At 41.8% G+C, this 15,388-nt stretch overlaps 1 protein-coding gene across 1 annotated transcript in view; it reads right to left on the reverse strand.

The window, feature by feature from the left end:
* Positions 1-15,388, reverse strand: part of LOC126281520 (uncharacterized) — a 114,276-nt gene that overhangs the window by 77,748 nt on the left and 21,140 nt on the right. The window contains exon 3 of the mRNA XM_049980560.1: positions 13,993-14,109. Within this exon, the coding sequence (XP_049836517.1) occupies positions 13,993-14,109 (117 nt within the window). The remainder of the gene's footprint in view (positions 1-13,992; positions 14,110-15,388) is intronic.

The raw sequence follows: 15,388 nt of genomic DNA on the forward strand, positions 1-15,388 counted from the left end.
AACAGCAGACAGATAATCACGTTTGAGAACTTACGTATTGTGTACAATTTCTGTGCGAGTCGCTTCCCGGTTTTCAAAGCAATGAAGGGGAAATTATTAAAATTTTCGTCTTGGATGAAAATGACTTGTCTTAGCAGACATGACAGGTTTCTTAATTTGTCTATAGATGCTCAGGTTGAACATAAATTCTTTTCCTGGTTACAATTTTTTTCTAAGAAACTATGCTAGATACACGTATGCAGTTTGCTGCAAATGTTGGATTAGCTCCTAGAGGTTTCTATGGACACACTAATGCATGTACTCCGTTTACCGGGTGTAGAACGTCTAGATGATACTCAGTTTCTCCCTATGTCTTTACCAACCTTTCTTCCGTCATCACCTCTACATCAACTCATGTTCGAGCCCTAAGAATTCGTACATCAGAAAATGGCGAATGCAAACTTTATTCGTAATATGACCCCACAAAAAAGGACAAGAGGGGTTATGTGTGGTCAACTTGGTAGCCGTCTCTGACGATTCATCTGTCCGGAAAGGTTTCATCCTGTAACTGGCGAACAAGTAATCCCTCTCCGCCACGTGGCTGTCGCCATCTTACTGAAACACCATCAATGGTTGAAAAAAGAAAGCAGATGCTGTCAGAGAGCAAGCGGAAAAGCATCCACAAAAATTTCATGAGTTAAGTTATCATTTGTAACAAATTTCATGCCTGCTTCTAGCATAGCTCCTTAGAAACAAATTTTGGTAATCGGTTAAAGACATCACTCTTGTACTAAACCTTGCATCGTGCGTCGTAGCTGTTGCGAGGTAACTCATAGTTATCACGTGTTTATAGAAGACTAAGAATTCCCAAAAGAAAGTTACTTGCATATTTATGAGATTTTACTCCTAAAACTCCCAACCGGTTAGGTTGCGCCTTAAATACTTGCTATATAAAGACGATTCGAAACTTCTCTATATTAAAAACTACCTCATATTACTGTTGTAGGCACATTGACGGCGAGTGTTGTTAAACTGTCCTTGATTCGTTTTCTGTTTGCAGTCTCAAAAAAATTGTAGTATATTGTACACATACATATCAGAAATTACAATTTGTTCGAAAAAATCGCTCCTTTAATCCGTGTAGCACTGATTGCACACCACACTTTTACTTTCATATCACGCAAAGACTGTTGATGTGTACACCATCATTGAGTGTCCTGCGAGTTCAGCTACCGCTATAAATGCAGCCGTACTTCATCTTGAAGAAGGAGCATTTCAGGATCATGGTGTCTGTCATGGGCAGACTGTAATATCCAGTTGCGGGACCGACGTCGAGCAAAATTATCTGAATTGCTCAGTTGATGTCCTGCCGATACGTTTGAGTGTTTCAGTTTGAGTTACTGCATAGACGGTATCAATAGATCCCAGAAGTGCTAAATGTCAGAAAGCTATTTTTATTTTTATTTTTTCCAAAGTTGCTCATCTAGTTTATTCCTTGTTGAAACCGATACGCCACCTGCCACCCTGTCATACAATGATGAAGTCCAGCCTACTGGGGTACTAGCTCCCATTCCTCCACAAGATCACAGATAGCGCTTGCTTGGTAAGTGGAGCACCGCATGTGAACATAGGATGTCTATAGAAGGATCATTGGATTTGAACTTCCTATAATTTGCTTTTAACCCATTTCATATCTGTACAGCACCTTTGACACTTTGAATTCTCGGTTGAAAATTTTCTTCATCGTTTATCACGTGACACCACGATCGCTGTTTACCAAATGGCCTAAGTTATGATCCTGTGTTCTACGGCTTACCACGATATGTTCCTTTTTCCCTATTTTGGTATGAGACAGGCGATACAGTGTACTTCATTCTGCGGCTAAGTGGGGCATACCGACGTCCTTCTCTGATTGAGTAATGAACTCACCAGTGTTTGACCGGGCCATGAGCAGAGGATGTACAAATGAGTATTATAGATACGCCGTCTTAGAAAAGAGTGTAAACAACCTGACACTTATGTTCATATCCGTCGATGGCAACACACTCCAGAGTGGCAGCAGTGAACTAGAGCAACACATAGACCCGTACTGCATGACGTAAGGAATACACTTTGAATAGCTATAGTACAGGGCGCGGCAGAACCGACTAAGCAGTTTCAGGGGAAATAAAAGTAAATCTGGATGTGATGAATTCTTCGCCAGAAGATGATGGGTACAAAACTCATCGAAGCGCTGCGACAAGACGACGCCACCACTCGGCTGATAATCCGAGAAGCATACATCACGGGAATACGCCGAGAAAGGCTGCACTCGCATAAATCTGGATGTATAGAAAAAATGTTTTTTATTTTCTAAATTCGTACAGTATACCATTTTTCATTCATTTAGTTTGGAAAATAATGTCCTCAAGTTGGCGGCCGTTAGCGTCAATACACTGTTGTAGACGATTCCTGAAGTTTCGAGCAGCTCTTGCACACATATCGCGGGGTATGGCATTCACTTCGCCAATAATCCGCTCTTTTAGCTCTGGTAAGGTGTGAGGGCGTAATGTCACAAATGCTGAAATGTGGTGACCGCGCAGGCCACCCGACATCACCCCTCAAGGAAACAAGGCGTCCCGGAAACATTTCTCTCAAAACATCAAGATAAATTCGAGCTGTGTGAGCAGTAGCTCCGTCCTGTTGGAACCACAAGTCCCCGATTCCATGTTCTTCAATAATCTCGTCCACTCTGGGTTGCAAAACATTTTGCAACCTTGAAACATAACGTGTGGAATTCTTCGTCACGGTCACTCTTTCCTCAAAAAAGTAAGGGCCTACCACGCCAAACTGTGATATGGCACACCACACTGTCACTTTAGGAGAATGTTGAGGTCTGTCATGTTTTCAGCCCAGTAGCGAACGTTTTTCTTATTCATGCACCCACTAAGCTTGTTGTGTAGCGATCACAGATCTGTTGTTTTGATCATAAGCGCGAACGGCAAAACCACGGTGTGCACCGGTCCAGACCATGTTGGCTACTGAAATGGGGTCAACGACTGAACAAAGGCAGACTACATGCAACTGCCTACCCCAAACACAGTCCCAGCGGTAATCGATCGAAACTGCTTAGGCGGTTCTACCGCAGCCTGTATAACATCGAACCTTTTCTCTTATTTTTTATGAGATGCATTGCGGGAAATAAAGTGCGTGGAACATCCAAAAGACATCGGCGAATGTCAATTTCCGTTCCAAAACACACACACACACGTTAGAAATGCCATACTCTGTGACAGGTAGAGCGGCCACCAGAGTACATTAGCCTTATTGGTGTTTAGCGTTGTTAACAGGCCTCGTAGGATATATGGAGAGTGTAAACAGAATCAGATATTGAGTGATCACTGTGTTTTACACGAAGATGCGCGTACTTGGGTGAGGCAGCTTTAGCGGAACCTTACATAGGCTGAAGGGTGCCTTCTTGTGGATCCCGAATTTTCTGGGAGGTTTAGTCGTGGATTCGTGGTGCATGCGAATGTGACACTGGCCCGATGTCGAACTCCGTGAGAACACGAGGGCAGACATACTCACCGTCATGATTCGACCACGTCTGATCACTTCAAGGCAGGATCTCCGTATTGTGTACCAAGCACATCGTGAACCATTCACATCTGCGCCAACTATCAGAGAACAAGTAACGAAATCCCTGCAACACTGTGTGTCATCCCGTGCCATTTTTCAGGATGTAGCAGCAGCTGGACAAGGGAATTACCGTCCCAAGTGAAGGATGCCGTCAGCACCACAACACTAATGGCTGCATTTGAGTGGCGCCATGACCGAGAAACATGGACTGTTGATGAATGGCGTCGCATTGCGTCGCGGTTCTGCTCTACCAAAGATGACCATCTTTGGCGATCGGAAGAGATGGCCCGTACTTTCAATGTTACGGAGAGCGCACAGCGATGTCGCGGTGTGGGAAGCCAGATCAAATCTGGTACTGACTGACGGCACAACAGTACATCACGGACCTCCTGTCTCCCAATATGTTGAATCTCGTTGGACAATATACGGTGCTGCCATTTTGCAACAGGACAATGTTCGGCCGCACATGGTAAGTGTCAGTATGAAATGTCTGGCCGATGTTGAAGTGCTCCAGCGGCCATCAAGATCCACACATCTGTACCCAACAGAATATTTGTCGAACCAGCGGGGACGGCAGTTCGGCCCCAGTCCCACTATCCAGTATATCAAGGACCAGTTCCAGATGTTGTGCGCCAACTTGTATCAAGAAAGGATTCAACGGCATTTTGGTTCCACTACCAACCGAATCAATCCATCTATCCGGGCCAGAGGAATGCATCCTCAGATTGATAAGAGAGTTTATGCTGCTAAGTTTTTTTGCACATTTGATCGATTTTGTAATCACTGAAATGATATCACATAAACTCTGAAACAATTAGATTCATACCATTTTATCCTTTCCTTCAGGGAGCTATACTCCTTTCGTCAGGCAGTGTAGATACCTTCGCTGAGAATGTGATGCGTTGCCAAGTTTGTGATCATTATGACAGAAAGAGACATCCGACACTCAGCAACTTTTTCGTCACCGTTCATGAATCAGGTCTTTTTGTAGGGAGGCATACAGCTTATTCACAGTCTTACACAACCTGCGATTTCACTCTGGACGTTTCTAACCTGGCGATATGGAGGATACAGCAACATGTGAACGCCAACTGTTAAAGCAGATATGTTGCATAAATAAGGATGAAGAGATGTGGCTCTTTGAAACGTAAGGTAATTTCTGTCACGTTGTCAAGCAATGGACATCTGTTAGCAGATATTCCATTTGCTGAGTTCTTCCATCTGCCGCTTACTGCGGACTAACCAGAAAGGAGACGTACTCGCATAACAACTGTCTGCTGTTCCAAAAGCGATTAAGATAGATGTTAGACAGTTGCAGGAGGCTGTTAGAGGAAGACAGTCAACGCCACGTGAACAACTGCTGAGCATGTTGAGTGGCAGACGGCAGTCGCATCAAACGTTAGAGATGTGAATTATGCTGTGTTCCTGATTTCTTCATTGTGAATCGTAATAGGTCTGACAGATCTATCGTGATCTTAGCACTAGAGTAATCAGTACTTAGCATAACTAGATTCGCAGATCATTAAGATTGGTCACTTTCGTACATCGTATTGAAACGCACGTGACTCATACAATAGGGGAGACCGTAGAATAGTGTACCCAGCAACACGTAATGATATCTCTGGTCGGTACATCAGTCTAGTGACTGATTTTAGAATCACGTGAAGAGATGCGTACTACAGGCCGCCGATTTTGCACAGTTTTTGTTATTGCCATGCGCGAGGCTGTGCTTAGTGGAGCGTTTGCAAATATTTCTAGTTCTGCACATTTAAGCGCTGCTTTACCAAGAAAAATGGGATATTTGCGAAAACAACTAAGTGTACTTAACGTGTTTACAGCTTTTCCTGTCTAGAAAATGGAAATTTGTGTTGCTTCCCAACAGCTTCAGTTTAAAAATGTATTTAAGTTGTAACTCGTTTCTGATAATGCTTCTGCCTAATTTACTTTCACTTACCGATTATTACTGGTGTGTACCAAGATACACGATAAATACTGTACTGACAACAACTTCTCGATTGCATTGCTTTTACGTTGCAATCAGATTTTTGTTCCTAGGTAACTGACCAAGGTGTACCGTAGAATGAGATTTTACATTGGGAGAAACCTTAATTACGGAGAAATTTTTGTAATTTCAGTAAAAGAGTGCACCACATCAATAGGAAATCCCGTCATCTAAAATTGAAGTAAGAATATGTATCCAGTTTGTATTTCAGAGCTAGCTAGACGCGGAAGTCTGAAAATTGCTCCAAGAACAACATTCTGCCCTACTCGCAGGCAGCGCACCTAGAAAAGTGTGTGTGTGTGTGGGGGGGGGGGGGGGGGGGGGGAGTACAATCTATTTCCCTCTCCCTCTCTCCTTCTCTTTATTCCTCTCTTTCTCTTCTTCAGTCTCTGTTCCTTTTTCCATATAGATGAATTAATCCTTTGTCGACAATTGTTTGAAATGGTGCAGTAAAGTTCCATACCTCTTGTCACAGTAACAATCGTCACTATTAAATATTAAAACGTGAATGTTGGTGTTTGGCAGAAATGCTCACGTCGGCTGTCGGCCACACAGTGAAAGGCGTAAATACACCGTGTGGCAACATATCTCCGGAGAAACCCCTGAACGAACTTCATACTTTAGAGATGACAGAAAATCGAGTTTGAACAAAGTACTGTGTAAAATTGCCTTCACACCAGAGTAACGTGAACAATAGGGTGCAACTGTTCGGACGGAACAGTATCACAGAACATATATGACGAACTGAAGCCGAAACTTTAACGACGTTGCGTCAACTGCTATGTGTCCTGTTTCAAGGTGACTGAAATCAACAATGGATGACAGATATTTGAGAATCCAAGCCACTCGTGCTGGCGAAACGTCGGAAAATCAGTAAACTAACGTTTGCCGAGATCGTCACATGAAAGCGAACAGGCTAGGCGTCAACAAGTGGTCACGGAAGATTCAACAATTTCGTAATATAGCGAGGTATTTAGCCATTCACACGTCTCCGGGTAGCTGTCGTCAATTACAACTCTGCAGAAATGATCTTAAGTAAATGTAGCGAGGCCATAAGTATGTCTCTTAGCAAGTACTTTTAGTAGCAACAACTGTAAATCGTATTTCATTTTTCATTCAGTGTGAAATTGGTGAAATGGCATTGATTAAACTTTAATCGTTTATGTAGTCACACATCGCAGTTAATGATTAAAAGATATCATTTCATTATTTGTCACATTTATTACGTGACGGATTCCATACAAGCGTGATTACGCCTCGGTAAAACAATTCTGTGCGAAGCTTCATGTTTGGTGCGCTTTAAGCCACTCTTGCTGCAATGAAATGTATCTCACACTTTGAAGTAGCCATGAGTCACCGAGTTCCAATAGTAAACAGGGTAGAAAATGACGGTTCGTCGCGCTTGTCTAAATTATAGTACACCACGTTGGATTTATTGTCTGTTCGACAAGTTTATCAAGGTTCATGCAGTCGCAATGACAATTTACGTTACTTTTAGAAAAAATTATATTAGAGGAGTGAATCTGATTCAGATTAATAGCATATTTACACTTCTGCCAAACATTGTGTCGTCTGCGTTGCGAATTTTTGTCAACAGAAATAAAATCCCCGAAAAATTAATTCCAGAAAATAACCAGTTTCTCCTGCCGGCACACAGTTTCCTTGACATTTGTGTACAAGCCTACATTTTATATAAGAGCAAGAAAGTAGAATTAATATGCTTCAATAAAAGTATCTTTGAACATATTTATCTTCGTAACTCAATGAATTTTTTCCAATCAAAATTCTTACAAAAATAAGTTAATAGTGGAGTCGGAAGGCTGCCTACTGAGAAATAAAAACAAAAGTTAGTAAAGCTGAACGTCTCCGGTATACAAGGAGCTTCGACATTGAATATTTCCAGTTGTGTATCTTTCTATGTGAGAACTGGAATAGGGAAAAATACGGAAGACTGTATCTTTGTACAACTTTTCTGGGATGTGAATTCCAGCACGTTCTCGCCCAGCTATCCTACTGGACAACATTCACAGTGTACGGAATCTAATTCCTGGTCTTATCTGAAAGTTAATGACAACGTCTGCCTCGTCGAAATGTTGTTCTGTACAGTTCTGTACACTTCTTATAATCTGAATGTAGTGTACTCTTCAACAGTTTTGTAAAATATTAGATACACTTAATAACTGAAGAACTCAACCAATCACATAGTAGTTTTCGTTGAAATACGTTAAACTCTAAACTGGGATCACGTAATTTGCAAACTGAACGTATGCAGTGTCACCTTTTACGTCTCTTTTATCTATTTTACCTAAACCTGTACTTAGTGTTCATCCAACTTCGCCACAGCCATAAGACATAGTGGGAAAGGGTGGAGGTCGTCCCAGTTTTCAAGAAGGGTCGTGTCAGAGATGCACATAGTTGTAGGCCTATGTCGCTGATTTCAGCCATGTTTAATTATGAAAAATATTCTATGCTCAAGTATTACGAAGTTTGCAGAGAACGGAAATCCGCTGTATAAGAATGAACATGGACAAAGAAAGACGTTGCAGAGCTCAGCTTCCTTTGATCGTCCAGGAGATCTAGATGGCACCAGACAAAGACGGCCATGTTGATGTCGTGTCCGTTGATTTCAGGAAGGCATTTTCTACAGTTCCGCATTGTAGTTTAGTGATCAATCAAGGGGCTTACGGAAAATACACTAACGAGCCAAAGAAACTGGTACATCTGTGTAACATCGTGTGGGGCCCAGCGAGAACGCAGAAGTGCCACAACACGAGGCTGCATGGGCTCGACTAATGTCTGAAGTAATGGTGGAGGGAACTGACACCACGAATCGGTCACGGCCGTCCAAAAATCCGTAAGAGTACGAGGGGGTGGAGATCTCTTCTGAACAGGACGTTGCAAGGCTCCCCAAATATGCCCAGTAATGTTCATGTCTGGGGAGTCTGGTGGCCACCGGAAGTATTCAAAGTCCTAAAAGTGTTCCTGGAGCCACTCTGTAGCAATTCTGGACGTGTAGGGTGTCGCATTGTTCTGCGGGAATTGCTCAAGTCAGTCTCAGTGCACACTGGACATGAATGGATGCAGATGATCAGACAGTATGCTTACTTACGTGACACTTGTTAGAGTCGTATCTAGATGTATCAGCGGTCCCATATCACTCCAACTGCACACTCCCCACACCATTACAGAGCCTCCACCAGCTTGAACAGTCCCCTGTTGTCATGCAGGGTCCATGAAATCGTGAGTTTGTCTCCATACCCGTACACGTCGATCCGCTGAATAAAATTTGAAACGGCACTCGTCCGACCATGCAACATGTTTCCAGTCAGCAACAGTCCAATCTTGGTGTTGACGCGACCAGACGAGGCATACAGCTTAGTATCGAGCAGTCATCAAGGTTAGACGAGTGGGCCTCCGGCTCCGAAAGCCCATATCGATGATGTTCAATAGTTTGCCCGTTGGCGCTTGTTGGTGGCCAAGCTTTGAAATCTGCAGCAATTTGAGAAATGTTTGCACTTCCGTCACGCTGAACGATTTTCTTCAGTCATCGTTGATTCTGTTCGTGTAGGATCTTCGTCCGGCCGCAGCGACATCGGAGATTTGATGTTTTAAGGTATTCCTGATATTGACAGTACACTTGTGAAATGGTCATACGGGAAAATCGCCACATCATCGCTACCTCGGACATGCTGTGTCCCATCGCTCGTGCACCGACTATAACACCACGTTCAAACTCACTTAAATTTTGATAACCTGCCACTGTGGCAGCAGTAGCCGATCTACTCGTTACAACTGCTCCAGACAACAGTTGTCTTATATAGGCGTTGCCGACACCAGCGTCGTATTCTGCCTGTTTACATATCTCTGTATTTGAATCCGCATGCATGTATCAGTTTCTTTGGCCATTCAGTGAATTTGTGACAGTATTCACAACTTCTGGAACACATCGCTCTTAAGGGGATGAAATCGACAGATGTGAAAGTAATTTCAGAGTATCCGAAAAAAGTGTGAAAGGACCGTTAGTGTTTATAGTGTACATAAATGATCTAATGGATAACGTCGAAGCCTCAAACTAGGCCGTTTTCGGATGAAGCGGTTGTCTATAAGAAGGTAGAAATGTCAGAAGACAGTCGCGAATTTGCAGGAAGACTTTGCAGGGGAATGATTTTTGGTGCAGGAACTGTGATTTTGCCCAGAAACTAAATGTATACAGGATGGGCATAACGTCTCGATCCACGCCCATAAAATACTGGACACATTTACATAATATGCATGTATGGTTATTGTCAGTGTATATTGTCATCACACTTCAACATGGTTATTGTCAGTGTATGTATATATTGTCATCACATTTCAACATTGTCTCTGAACATTTAGAAGCGTTACTCGTATCGGTGAAGAGCAGATCTGAATGTATTGTGTAGTTCATCCTGTGAAAAATCCGACCCTGTATGCTGGTATCGGGCACTTAGATACTGGTAGTCCCTTACTTTTTGTTCTTTACACCCTTGACTTTCTGTATCCGCACACAAGAAAATCCATGGGTATAAAATCAGGTCAAGGCGATTGCTACAGTCTTGCAGAATCTCTCCTACCCATCTATTGATGAATATTCAACTTGTGTACCCTTCCACGATGAGGACTAAATGATAGGGAGCTACATCACGATAGAACACAGAAGTGTTAGCAATGCCTGCTTGCTGAAGTTGTGGTTCCAGGAATTGTTCTATGGCATTCAGTGGCACCATGCAGTGGCTCCTTACCCCATATGAGGTAGTTATGTTACTTAATTTTCCCACTGATGAGGAATTTTGCCTCGTCAGTGAAAAAAATTATGTGATGTATAAGGTGTTGGTTTTGGGCAGGTCCTGTATCGTAATACGCAGCCTGCCAAGGCGCGCAGTTTTGTCGTCTAGTTTGTGGAGCATCTGACTGTGATACACTGTCTTCTTTGGTGTAAAGTGAAAAGCGTTCATAAGCGATGATTCTGGTACGCCTATCATGTCGTATAAGAGATTAGTTGATGCAGTCTGACGTCTTTCGATCGCTTCTTCGATTCGTTGGATACTTCTTGTCGTATAGGAGGTCTCCCTGAGCGTAATTCGTTGCCACTGTTTCCTTTTCAAATGGTTCAAATGGCCCTGAGCACTATGAGACTGAACATCGGAGGTCATCAGTCCCCTAGAACTTAGAACTACTTAAACCTAACTAACCTAAGCACATCACACACATCTATGCCCGAGGCAGGATTCGAACCTGCAACCGTAGCAGTCGCGCGGTTCCGAACTGTAGCTCCTAGAACCGCTCGGCCAGCGCTGTCGGCGTTTCCGTTTCTTTGGAACTTATTGACAAGTAACGAGATATTTATTGTTGTTGGTCGTGGCTTTTGAAATTTCTGAGTGAACTCCTGTTGCACCTACGGATAAGAAAAATCACTCAGTCGTACACTAGCACCAGCCACAGTTTCTTATATCGAAACCATACTCATTAATTATTTTAGAAAAAATAATAATCGTAGGCCCTGGTGATTACAGAAGTGGATTCCAATGATTTGTCTGTAAGTGTTTTGTGCAAAGACGTCGAGACTTTTTGTCCTCCCGATATCACTTAGAGCGCATAAATAGGCGAAGAAGTCCACTAAGTACAATTACATTATAGGCTACAAATCACTGGAAACGGTAATTACCCAAAAGTTCCTAGGAGTAACAATCTAGAGCGAACTAAAGTGCAATGATAACATAAAAAAACGTGTAGAAAGAAATGTCAGGCTGACATTCATTGGTATAAAGTTAAGGAAATGTAATTCATCTATGAAATAAGTGGCTTGTAAAACTCTTATTCGATCGGTCCTTGAATAGTGCTTATCATTCTGAGATGCTTACCAGGCTTGTTAATCCTATACGGTTCCCATACACTCGGGAATGGATCGTGCGACTGTTTGGTAAATAACGTCCGTGGTAGGCTGCTTAATTTCCCTAGTATTCTACCAGTGAAGTAAAGTCTGCCACCTGCTACAACTACGACTGAGGCTATACGATCACTCCGTTTCATATCGCTATAAACTGTTACTCAAAGTTGTTTGTATAATTTGACCGATCCGAATTTGGACTCTTTGATATTGTAGTGACAGGTACTGCTTTTTTCATTTTTTGAAGAGCACAATTTTATGTTTCGCAATATTAAAAACATGATGCCAATCGATGAAGCACTTTAAAATGACATCGAGATTCGAGTGGATGTTTGCACAAAATTATAAACGCATCATATGTAAAATTCTGAGGTTACTATTAGTAATGTCTGGACGGTCATTATTGTACGATATGAACAGTAAGAGTCCCAACACACTTAGCTGGGCACAACAGAAGTTACATTCGATGACTCTCCAGCCAATATAACGTGCTGCGCCCTCCGTACCAAGAAATAGTCAATCCACTCACAAATTTCGCTTCATAACTCATACAATCGTTCCTTCGATATTAATCAGTGGTGTGGTGCTGAATTAAATGCTTTTCGGAAATCAAGAAATGCTGCACCTACCTGACTGACATGATCCATGACTTCCAGGATATAGTGTGAAAAAAGTGTGTGTGTGTGTGTGTGTGTGTGTGTGTGTGTGTGTGTGTGTTTGTGTGTGTGTGTGTGTGTGAAAAATCTTCCGAAACCGATAGTCTTCGAGAGAAAAGCGTGACAGGAGCAAATTTTATTTACTGGAATAAGTAACAGCCACCCAAATTAAACATCGAGATTTAGAGAAATTTGTCGTTGCCTAACAGGCCAATTAACAAGCATACGATTATGTATGATAAAACGGATGTATTATCCCATGCATCTCGCAACTGGAGTTCTGCCAACGAAAAAACCGTTGAAATCAAAATGTCTAACAATAACTGAAATTGAGACAGTGCCTACGCTCTTATTGGAAACGCGCAATTGGTGCTTAAAGACAACAGTGAAATCAGATGTGTCGTCCACCACCTAATCAAATCAGCATCGCTAAAAATGTTCTTCTCTCACATAGACTTATCATATGGCAGTTTCAGGACTCACTGACGTCATGACATTTGAATTTATATCAAAATATTATGTGCCATGTTCATGCCAATACATGGGCAACATTTGATATATTATTATCTAGATAACAGACTAAAAGGAAGTTGCAAATAAATAAATAAATGCTCCGTGACGTCTCTTACAGATAATTCCACCAACTAAAGTACCTGATGCCATACTGAAACATCCCCTGAAGATGGCGAAGGAGGATGTCTTCAAAAGCTCGAGACTGACAAATTTGACGCAGCAAGATATATCTGAAGCATTTATTCAAGAAATTCGCCTCGAAACATTACGTTATCACGGCTGTACAGTACCTAGCCGACGTATTTCTTCAATTCCTAAAATGACACTCCCCCGCTCCCCTCTAGACAACTTCATCACTACACAAGTTTGGCAAACAACCTATGGTATGTGGTGACACTACATTCCTTTTAATGAAGAACACCGCCATTTTATGTGGTACTTCATGTGTGGGCCCAAGTACAACAATCGGAAAGATAGAAGGCTCTCTCTAGGATAGAAAACAGAAGGAAACTGTGAATTTTCTAGGTCGAAAGAGATGATCGCACCCGGAATTAGCATTACCTGGAATTGTATGGAATGCAACACAGAGAAACATGTAGTCATACAAATTCTTCAGTTCTAGGCTTTTAAATCAATACTGCTGGCCAATCTGGGTGTTGTTTTGGCTTTCCCACTCACCTAATTGAATGATGGTGCTCGCCTACACTTTATATAAATAACTTAAAACGTATGTTTCATAAGACGTTTTTGTTCGAATTTAATCATGCCACTATACATTAAAATATAGAACAAATTACAAACTTTGGGCGATTCATTAATATGAAACGATACATAACTTTATAAACAAAGTATTTCATACAGGATAAAAACAGTATAAGCGATATTTTTTAAAGTTTATTTAACGTTTCACCATTTTGTACCGTATAAATCAATGATATTACTTGTTAGTTATTCCTGTCGATAGCCAGCAACCTAATAGATACATATTTAATCGATACTTTATGTCATACTATCGTACGATGATCCAATTTCAGATCATTAACTGAAAAAAATTCGCATCTATGCTCATGTTCATAACATAAAAACGTATGTATACCACCAAAGATGTATTGAATGGATGACTGTCAGTTATCTAGGTTATCATACGCTTAGAGTAATTTTTATTGACTTTAGTTCTTGGTGCAAAATATGTCTCCATATTCATCCAATCAGTTGTATCGGAAGTGTCAATTTTAGAATCTAGCGCCTTCCTTGACGATTTTTTTTCGTACGCGCATGATCATAATCCAAGGACTCATTGAGAGCCCGTTACTTACGTGAAGACGAGGCGCAGAATGTCCGCAATAAGCGAACTGGTGTCGGCTGCAAACCCGGGAAGGTCCCGCGCTTCGCAGATCGCGCGCAGGATACACGCTCTTCCATCCAAGCCGTTTCTGGGAAATAAAGAGCCAGGCGTCTTATCACATGGAAAGTCGTAACACTGTTAACCGACCACATGTTCACGCATCAATGTTTAGCTTACTACTAAAGATCGAACTGCAAAACCGTATTCAGTTTATTTTTAGTACTGACTGGCAATATGTAGTCCGCAGTAACGAAACATTTCATTGCTTGCTGAAATGAAGACCTTACTTATACTGTAACATGGTTTGAGTCATAATTACGTAGACGGTATAGAAGATTTACTACTCGTCTTCGGAGACTTTAGTTTGCATATACAGGGTATGAAATACTTTTGCAAGGCGTGATGCAAGGCATATTTGTATACGCTGTCAGCAATTGTCAAAGCAACTGATGGTGTATATAAACACTTCTTTCATTACGCATACACACGTAACATGCAGGTGGATTCAACCTTAAAGTCAAGAAACAGTGAATTTATCTCTTTCTCAATGGCTCAGAGAATGTGGTAGCGAAAGAGGAGATTCATTGTTTTAAAAATCCGTGTTATTTGTTGTAATGTAGAATATGTTATAGAATTCTGATAATGTTATATTAAGTACAGTGTAGTAATTCTTTGGACTGTTTTGCTTCATTTTTTTACTAAAAATTGATGAATGTAATGGGGATAAACAGAAGTGATTTCAGCGATAACCTAAACATCAAAATTGGAAGTCACAGGGTAGACGAAGTTAAGCACTGCTTCCATATCATCATCATCAGCCAATTCAATCATTAAATGATATGGCCTCTTCGGGTCATGGATTCAGGTAGGCTTTAAGCAGTCTTCTCCAAGTGGGACGGTCTTGGGCAGTTCTCTGCCAGGTGTTAACGGCGATCTTCTTGATGTCTTTGTCCCATCTGTCTGGTGGCCTTCCTCTAGTCCTCCGGTGCTCTCTCGGACTCCACTCCAGTACTAGCTTCGTCCATCTGTTGTCTTTTCTTCTTGCGACGTGGCCAGCCCACTGCCATTTCAAGGAACCTACTGTCTCTACGATGTCATTAATCTTCGTCACAGACCGGATGTCATCTGCCCTTTCCCTATCCTTTCTTGTATAGCCCAGCATTGATCTCTCCATGGCTCTCTGTGCTGTCCTAAGTTTCCGTTTTGTAAATGAGTTCAGTGACCATGTCTCGCAGCAATACGTCATCACAGGAAGAATGCATTGATCAAATACTGCTTTCTTCAGATTTACTGGCATTTTTGATCTGAATACTGTTGAATTCTTCCCAAATGCTTGCAAGCCAGGCTTGATGCATCGATAGATTTCT

This window comes from Schistocerca gregaria, chromosome 7 (genome assembly GCF_023897955.1).
Source record: "Schistocerca gregaria isolate iqSchGreg1 chromosome 7, iqSchGreg1.2, whole genome shotgun sequence".
NCBI classification, from domain to species: Eukaryota; Metazoa; Arthropoda; class Insecta; order Orthoptera; family Acrididae; genus Schistocerca; species Schistocerca gregaria.